General features: G+C 38.6%; 1 protein-coding gene across 2 annotated transcripts; it reads right to left on the reverse strand.

Moving 5' to 3' along the window:
- Positions 1-384: 384 nt before the first annotated feature.
- LOC103363676 (putative tetraspanin-19) lies at positions 385-9,536 on the reverse strand. 2 transcript variants are annotated; one of them, XM_008290525.1, is made up of 8 exons: positions 9,385-9,536; positions 8,250-8,328; positions 6,330-6,442; positions 5,379-5,453; positions 4,472-4,570; positions 4,171-4,368; positions 1,215-1,298; positions 385-1,116 (listed from the first exon to the last, which is right to left on the reverse strand). In XM_008290525.1, the coding sequence occupies exons 1-8, from the start codon at positions 9,448-9,450 to the stop codon at positions 886-888; spliced, it is 945 nt and encodes a 314-aa protein (XP_008288747.1). In that variant the 5' UTR covers positions 9,451-9,536; the 3' UTR covers positions 385-885. The 2 variants fall into 2 exon arrangements, with proteins under 2 accessions (XP_008288747.1, XP_008288748.1); XM_008290526.1 differs by lacking the exon at positions 9,385-9,536 and adding an exon at positions 7,504-7,554 and having other exon boundaries at positions 8,250-8,282.
- Between the last annotated feature and the right edge of the window lie 349 nt (positions 9,537-9,885).

The following is a 9,885-nucleotide window of genomic DNA, read 5'->3' on the forward strand; positions in this document are numbered from 1 at the left end:
CATTCAATAAATAGATTGTAAAAGTAAAATCTGTAGTCAAATGTCATGTGTTTGCGCCACCACGGCTCCCGGAGAGCCTGCCCCGGCTGCTGAAAAAAAATCCTAGAGGAAACACTGATGTATAACTGTGTTTGTGACCAATAAAGGCCTTGAATCCTGTTAGTATGTTGTTCAGCTGATGTTAGCACTAACTGCACAATAATAGGAATTTCCTTACTGTTTGCGCGTTTTGTGCAGCTAATGCAGCTAACATTAGTGTTCGCCAAAACAAAAGGAAACTCCTCAGTATTAGCATGTTGTTGGCTACCATGGCTAACATTAGCTTTGACAGTATGCTCACTGGTTAAAGCTACGTGAAAACGGCAACACTGATGTACATTCAGAGATGGTGGAAACTTTTATTTGAAACCAAAAAACAAGGACTGGGTGGGTTACTGGGTTTTCATGTTGCCAGTTGTGCTTCAGTTCAACCAAAACTCAGCTGCTGTGGACATCTGTAAGCTTCTCTCCGGCTCCCTGTGCTCACATAAACTGCACTTAAACACAGCTAAATTCACAATGAAGCTGCAGAGGAGGATGAAATAGTAATAGACGTGTTATAGGCTGCAATCACTCAGGGGTTTGTAATGATAATTGAGGGAACTATAGGGGTGCATTATGCAGTTCTAGTTGTCATCAAAGCTTTTTAATATCCTTAAAGTGCATTTATTGTTCCCTTAGAAGATGTTGGTGGTGAATGAGTAAAGGAAATAGAGGATTCTGTGGTTTCTTAATGTGGTGTGGTCACTTCAGGTTGTTTTGATGGTCCCAAGAGGCTTTTACACTGAAACAGTTCAGAAACAGAAGTTTTCTTTTCCAGTCAAAGGTTTAGGTTTTTGAAGCCAACTAGTAGCGAAGGTTCTGGTCATCAGGGTGGTAGGCTGAGTGGTTGGGACCTACAAGGTTTGCATTGTTGATGTCTACATAATCACCATCAGGCTCCATGTAGGCGTAGTTTTCCTCTCCATCGTCCAGGTCATCGTTAGGGGTATGTTCAACCAGTAGATTGCGTCTTTTCAAAGCAGATTTTTTACCAAATGCCCGATACAGGTACACCGTGATGACAAACTGAAGCACCTGCAGAAGACAATTGCATATTAACAGCAGAATAAATGAATAATAGTCAGGAAGTAGAGAACAATGAAAATCTACATGTCAAATTCCAGCTTTATTACCTGGATCAAGATGAGGCTTAGGGCCATGCCGACGATGGTCAATGCATTCTCCTGCAGCCAATCACTGAGCTTCTCACTGCAGCCCTGCAACAACAAACACATCATCCTGATAGACAAAGAGCCCAGAGGCAGCATGGCATCATACAAACACAATATTAACATACAAGACTTTAGGGCTCGTCCACATATAACAGACACTCATAGCAGCGTCAAATGCTTGGTCATTTTGCTCCTAACCAACTAACTGACACCATGTCAAACAGATAAACCAACACCCAAAGCCACAAACCAGGAACAAAAAGACACATAACTACAATGACACAGAAAATAACCAGAAAGAGAAGCAAATCGACCAAAGAGACTCAGAAATAAATTCAAAGACACACAAAATGATCATAAACAGATATTATTTCAATGCAGATATAATACCGCTTGTTTGACACACAATGAACTACTAGATGCAAAAACAAATCATGAAACCAATTAAAAATGAGAAGCAAAATGACCATAAACAGGCACACAAAAGACACACAAAATCACTGTATAAAGAATAAAAACTGGCTATAAGACAAAACAAACACCAAGATCCACAAAATGGTGACAAAGAGATGCAAACAACTACAAATGTGGTGTTCCTGGTAGGAACACCATTATTTAGAAGTTGACTCCCGGCTGCACTTGGTGTAAGTGTCGTTTGCTTTGTGTTTGCAGGCTGAGCGGGCTCCGACCAGTGGAGGTGATTACGCACTGGCGGCCAATCGGCAATCAAGTACTGGTTAAAGCCTAGTGTCTCCTGCTTCCCAGTGCCAGAACTCCTCTCACGGGGTGTCTAGGCCAGCTCTCAGTCGTGTACTAGAGTTTCGTAGTCTCGAGCTTTTCTGTGTGTCCCTGTGTGAGCGCATTCCTAACTGTATGTTTCCCTCCGTCTCTCCAGCTGTCTGTCCACTGGATTCCTGTCACGAGTTCCACCCGCTCAGCAGCAGCGCACCTCTCTGAGCACAGCCATCCTTCCCCTCCCTCACCTGGCTACAGCGTCTGCATTCCTGAGCACTTGCACCTTCTACCTGCAGCACCTCCTGCAACAAACTTCCCCGCTGGATCACCCCCCTGCCTCTGGACTCACCCGTCACTCTCTGTTGGTGCCATTTTCTATTCAATGATTTATGCTAATATCCAGTTATTATTATTTGGATATATTTAGTATTTGCATATTACAGAAAATGTATGATTACAGTATACGTGCATTACTATGTTTATAATTTGTACTTCGTTTAACCTGCGTCTAGTTTAAGGCTTAGAATTCCTAGAATGAACAGCCAATAGGAACTGACGCTGAGCAATGACGTGCTGGAGCTCGCACATCTGTTAAATGTAATGCTGCTGTGTGTTTGTTATATGTCGAGATCTTCAGTAAAGACGGGGCGAACACATTGTTTTCTACCGTCGTTCAAACTTAGACACGAGTAGACTCGTTCTTTCCGTCTGACTGAATGGTTATTTGCTTGAAGACTTTGACGACATTAAGAACAGACATTTAGCCACTACACTCTCCCTCCCTGTTTTATAATAAAAACCACCTTTTCCACTATTTGCCTGCATGTCCCGCTTCCTTCCATCCGGCGTGTCGTCACAGCAAAGGCACAGAAAAAGACTAGAAAGAAATGCAAAGGACAGAAGCAGTCGGCCCCAAACTAAAAGACACTGTCAAAAAAGTTTTGACACTACTGATGGACAAACAGCCTATCAAAACAGCAGATCATCTAAAAACAGCAGATCACTTGTCTGTGTCAGATTCCAGTAGTTGCTCTATGGAACTACCTGTTGATATAGTTTTGTTTTCAGATTTATTTTTTTCCTGCACCAAATCGATTGGTTGAATACTAAGTACAATTTCAGTTGACCAAGATTGTCTTTAGTTGATTACAGCCCTGGTAAACTAAGAATTTGTACACTCACTAATTGCCATTGACTTTGGTAAAATGCATAAAGTAGAGCAGACATCATGGATTTTTTATTCCAGTGTGGAATTTAAAGACAACGTGAAGTAAATTTACACAACATCCATCCATTATCTATACACCGCTTAATCCTCACGAGGATCATGGGGGGCTGGAGTCTATCCCAGCTGACTTAGGGTGAAGACAGGGGACACCCTGGACAGGTCACCAGTCCATCGCAGGGCCACACTTAGAGACAGACAACCAAGCACACTCACATTCACACCTACGGACAATTTAGAATCACCAATTAACCTCAACATGTTTTTGGACCTTGTGGGAGGAAGCCAGAGAACCCGGAGAGAACCCACGCTGCACGGGGAGAACATGCAAACTCCATGCAGAAAGATTCCGGTGCCCCCACCGGGACGGAAACCGGCAACCTTCTTGCTGCGAGGCAATAGTGCTACCAACTGCGCCACCCTGCAGCATTTACACAACATAATTGCAAAAAGATATAAAACAACTACAAACCAGAAAACAAGAACAAAGAGACACAAAACTAGATTGAGACAAAAAATGTTTACAAAAACACACAAATCCAACTGCAAAGAAACACAGAATGACTACAGAGACGCAAAATGACCTCAAAGTGACAAAACACAACCACAACGAGAAAGAAAACAATTGCAAAAACACACAAATCAGACTACAAAAAGACACGAAACAACTACAGAGACAAAAAATGACCCAAAGAACAAAATGTTCTGTTGATTGGCTAAGGAACTCCTCAGAGTTTTAACAAAAGAACAAAATGTTCCTTGTGGTCTGTTGGGAGGAAGCAGAGAATCAGACCCACACGGCTGAACTGCTGCAAAGAAACCAAGAAGAAGAAGACGAGAACTGCTGAGACCCAGAAACACACTTTACTTGGTAGTTGCCGTACAAATGTTGTTTTTTATGTCAAAAGCATGCAAAGAGCTTATTAAATATATAATGTCAAACATTCACTGCAGTACCTGACTAAAGGTGTTGTTTCCTCGTCCAAACAGCGGCTCAGTGTAGTTGAGGAGCTCGGAGCACCAGGAGGAGTTGAAGCTGCCGTGATAGACGGTGAAACAGGAACATGGAAGCACATCTGGACTCGATAGGTTCAGACTCTGGATGTAGGAGTTCTTCAGCCAATCACTGGGGCCTGTCTCCCCACAGCACTTCCCCTGTAAATCAGTCACAATCCTTCAGCGTGGTTGGTTGACACTCAGATTGAATAAGGATCTGTGTGGGAATAGAACCAGCAACCGTTCAGCAGCAGAGACTCACAGAGTGCTGCACGTTGTCCATCAGTGTGTCGGCACGGTTGCTGCTGTTTCCGTACTGAACGATGACCTGATCCACGACTTCATTCAGCATGTTGTCAATCTGAAAAAAACAAACATCTGTAACATCTGATAATGCAGCTGCAGATTTACTTAAGCATTATATGTGGCTACAGTGGAGACCCCCCCCCCCCCCCCAAGAAAAAAACAGGAAAGTAAAGAAAATTAATAAGAAAGTAACAACTGGATTTTTTAAATTACCAAAAACTCAAAAAAAATGTCACTTTATTGTGACATTTGAGAAGGTGGAACCTTAAAACACTTTCTATTTTACTTGCTGTTAATCAGCTATTGTATTAAAGTTAAAACCCCTAAATATTATTTCTTATAAACATTCATTTTACTAATTAAATGTTGAGTAAACATTCTACAACATTATTTATTATATAACTTAATACATTTAAATATTGAGGGTAGGGCCCTAGAATAATATTTAATCTATAAATTTTATCTATATATTAAGGTAAAAACCCTCCAACATTATTTATTATACAATTTGCTGAATTTTAATATTAAAGGTGAGATCTGACAATATCATACAAAACTATGTGAATTACCCTCTTAAGAGGTAATATCCGATAGACATGGGCCTAAACCCACATGTAGAAAGGAATTAATACTGTAATGTAATACATTTGAATCAATTTGGTTGTTATCCTACTTTGAAAGAAATATGTTGGATTTTATTTGTTGATGTTATTGCAAAACTTGTGACAAAACTTTGCAAAGAAACATACTAGAGATGTAGAATATCAATTCTATTAAATGATTAAGCAGAATTATTATTTTCCTGGCTGCAGTTGAGTTAGTGTGCAGTGGATTTATTCAATAACTTTTCAAGTTATGCCCACCTTGTCTCTGTTTAGGAGCAGCAGCAGTGTGACGTACAGCTGACCCAGGACCAGGACGATGAGGCAGCCGATGTACTGACAAGGAACAACAGAGTTCAGTCGCAGCTGCAAACATTTCTGTTTGCTACAACATGTGCATTCAGTTTGATGTTAATTACACTGGGCAGACATTTGCAGTGTGTTTTACTTGTATCTATCTAGGAGCAATAAAATGTTTAATTCTTGTATTTAAATGTACAGTATCCAGCAGATGTTAGTACAGCCCCGTCCAACATCACCTAATGTCTAAAATGTAGAACTTACAGTATTCAGATTATTAGTCTGATTACTAAGAACCAAACTAATTATTCATCTTGGAAATACTTTTCTAAGTAGAAAAATATTTCCTCTGATGTAAAATGAAAAACTAACAGTTTACATTTAACATGTTAAAAACATAGGCCCTGTCAATGCAAACAAAGGTCAGGACATCATTCACTACTGAGATTCACATCATTGATTTCTTCTGTACTTCATGTGTCCAATTAGATGGTTTTCATGCTGGAATATTTCTCTTCTTTGAGCTCCTGCAGACTGGGAGTTATCTTGTTGGCCAACACTTTAGTTTATCCACAAACATTTGTGGTGCATCTATAAATATCATCTCGCGAAACCTTTTGAACTCAGGCAGCCTCATATCATCACACTCCCACCTTTGTGCTTCACTGTCAGGACTAGGCATTCACTGTGGTAGTCCTTATCAGGTTCATACCAAACATGCTGATCTCTATCTGAACTGAACAAAATTATTCTCATCTGACCGCAGAATGTGTTCCCAACATTCATCAGGCTTTCATCTTTTCCCATTCGTTAGCCAAGTTTCATTTTGCAGTTTTTTGCCAAAGATTTGTTCTTGTCATCCATCCACCTCCAGTCACTGATCACAGATGAGGCGATACTGCAGTCACTCACCACCAGCAGCAGGAGTCTGTTCTGGCTGTTAGCTCCAGCACATCCAATGACACTGACCAGCACCACCACGCCACCAATCAACAGCAGGCCCATCGCCACCACACGCAACTCATCTGAACAAACAGACAAAGAGACACATGCACTCACTGATCACTCTGTACGGTACACCTGTAAAATCTAATCAAATCCAGTGCAACAGCTCTGCTATACATTTCTTACATTTAGTCATAAAGATGATTATTATGGTTATTACAGAGGTTACAGTGGGTGGTGGTGGTGGTGGTGCACTGGACTGCATTACTTTTAAAGTGTTCCTAATATTGTGTCCACGTCTACAACATACATGATGGAGTCAAGAATAAACATAATAATAATAATAATAATAATAATAATAGAGCAAAAAATGGAGAAGCTTTGTGAAATATATGGCAGAACGGTTGTTTGAGCGGGGGTATCTGATCCCCTTAATTAAAACCTGAAGTTCTCAAAAGACGTAAAAACAACAGGGTGGGGGTTTGAAGCATCTAGGTAACATTTTTTTTCTTTTGTCGACGTAATTGTATAATTTAAATATAATTCTCTTTTTTGTGACTGGGAGAATCTTCTAATAAGATTTCACACACCCCTGAAGCGGACCGTACCATCTCTCAATCTTGACGTTAGTTGAACGTCTTGTGTAGAGCGAGCGTCCGTCTAAAAGGGCTGATCAAGATGTACTAAATATTAAATTGTGATTTTTCTGACTGATGACATGATTTCATTTACAATATAATTTCTTATCCTCCTGACCTCAAGCAGTTTCTGGACTTTTTTCTTCTTTTTCTGTAATTGTTTATTTGCTCCAGTCACATTTATCCTCACTGTAGACTCATTTTTCACTGGAATATAAAGTCCTGCGCCTCTATGGAAACAGCACAACAATGAATAGAAGGAGAGAGAACTCAAAAATATCTGTCGTGCAATGTGACTTGGTTATAATGCCAGAACTCGTTACAAAAAAAAAAAAAAAAAGCTAAAGTTGAATTTCCTTAAATACATATTTTACAAAATTTGGAAACAAGAATCAGCATTTTTTTATTTTTATTTTTTAAGTGCCCACAGGTGCTACCAATACCAATAATACATTTAAATGAAAATGGTGTCTCTACATACTACAAATATTTTATATACTTACATTTTTAATTTGTTTGCATTCTTGTCTTCCCTCTGCTTTGTGCAACACTGCCTGCCAGACAACCAGACAACTCAGATTTTTTGTTTTGTGACTTGATCACAACTGAGTCAGTAATGACTTCATGGTTGTGCCGAAGAGCACAGAATTTGGGGTTTTTATATGAAATTCATTACTGCAAATGGGTTATTTTTGGGTACTTTTAAATGAAACATGTACCAATACAGATTTTGATGAAATATCACAATTTAAATCTTAGATTTGTTTTGTTTTTTGTTTTTTTTTTCCAAAAGACACCAAAAATTGTGGACAGATTAATCAACAATGAAAATAGTTGTTAGTTACAGCCCTAATCAAAACTAACAGTACTTGTCATTACAGGTTAATCTGCAGAGTATTTTCTTCATCAATCCGTTTGGTTTCCAAAAGATTGTTCGTTAATGATCTGAAGATTGGATGTCAGTTCTGCAACTTTTGTCAAGTAATAAAAAATCTCATGAATTTGTAGTACAGTTGTCGAAAACAATTTCATGGTGCAGTTCTTTTTACATTTTCCATAATGATTTTAAAAAATTGTCCTAACAGGATGGACAAGAGATGCGCTTCTTAACAACACGCAGCATGTAAGACAAAGTTTTGGGATGGTTTACTTCGGCTTCCAGTCTTTATACTAAGCTACTTAAGCCCAGGACCTCTCTCTGAATGCTGTAGTGTTCATTTGGCAAGAATCTGGTGTAAAGCAACATTACTGGAAGGCAGGATATTCAGGAAGCTTCCACTGTCGAACAGAATCCAGACTCCACATCCAGCTACACTCAGACCCAGAACCTGCACAGGCCAAAAGTCAGACTTATTGTAGTACATTCCTGATGGATTTAAATGTTTTCATCATATCAGCGGATGCAGAATAGTTGTTGATGGATCTTTATAAAGTTTTACAATAAAATAAAACAAACAATAGTAACATTTATTTTTGTCATCATCATTAAAAATAGCCGTACAAAAGCCTAAGTGACTAGAAGACACTAAAAAGACCATTGTTCTAAATAACAGTAAATGACAAAAAAAAAATACAAAATTAAATAAAGGACTAAAGAGATTTTAAGAATAAAGGACTAGAAAAAAAAATAACAACACCGAAACAAAATATAACAAAGGATCCCAATTTTAAAAAGACAAAGGATTGACAAGAGAAATAAATAAGAATCAAAACATTATAAGGAAGAAATACTAAATAAATAGATAAATAAATAACCAAAGGAAGAAAAGACAAAAAATAGAATAATAGTGGGGGAAAAAACAACAAAAAGAAACGACAGAATATCCAAGATTGGGTCAAAAACACAAATAGTAAATCATGAGAATAATAGACGAAGCAAAAATGCAGAATTGCAAAAACAGTAATAAAGGGTTTTAAAAATGAAAGAGCAAAGTTTGAAAAAATCTGGAATAAAAAAATAAAATAAAGACCAACCATCAAAGTCCAAACAGAGGATGCGAGCTGATTAAACTGAATAACTATTGGTAATTATTATAGGCCTCCATAACAATAACAATAATAATAATCATCATCATCATCATCATCATCATCATCATCATCATAATAATCATAATAATAGTTATGTCATATTGGTATTGCACAGCCTTGAGAAACAGTCGCTTTGCTTTTCACTGCACTATGAGCGTTTCACAAACAGAACCTCTTGAATCTTGAGTTGTTGTTACTGTAGAATCCTCTCCAGAATAATACAAACAAATCCAGGTGCCTTTGAATAGTTACGTTATTGTTCTTCCTGAATGAAGTAAAGGCATCTAGGTTTTTTTTTTTATATCGATTTTTCAAGACTTAAGAGAAGACTGAGAGTTAACAGAGAGTCACCTTACCAGGAAGAGGATGTTAAAAACTGCAGAGCAGAACTTCAGCAGCTCAATCTGCACCTCTAGCTTCATCCTCCTTAACTCAGCGACGACAAAGCGTCTCTCTAGATTCTTTTCAGTTAAACCCGCACACCAGGTTGGGTTGTTGTTCTTGATTATGTTCTCCAGCAGAACGCTTTAGCTCCTGTCCGATCCTCGGAGAGCCAAGTCACTGCAGCAAACACACCTGAGATCAGAGTTCACTTCCTCATTGTGTTTAAACTTTAAACTAATCTGAGAGTGTCTCAATAGAAACACACACACATTTCCCACAAAGCCTGTGGGGAAGTAAAAGCCTGATAGAAACAATGCAGGAACAAGGAAACACACTGACAATTTAACAGTTACATGAATCACAGCTTTCTCCATAGTTAGGTATGATTAACAGGATACAGTCAACAGTCAAATGTACTTATATAAGCGCAGAGATGATTTCTGTGTGTCAGCTAATTAGGTCAAATACCGACA

This window comes from Stegastes partitus, unplaced genomic scaffold (genome assembly GCF_000690725.1).
Source record: "Stegastes partitus isolate 25-593 unplaced genomic scaffold, Stegastes_partitus-1.0.2 Scaffold680, whole genome shotgun sequence".
NCBI lineage: Eukaryota > Metazoa > Chordata > Actinopteri > Pomacentridae > Stegastes > Stegastes partitus.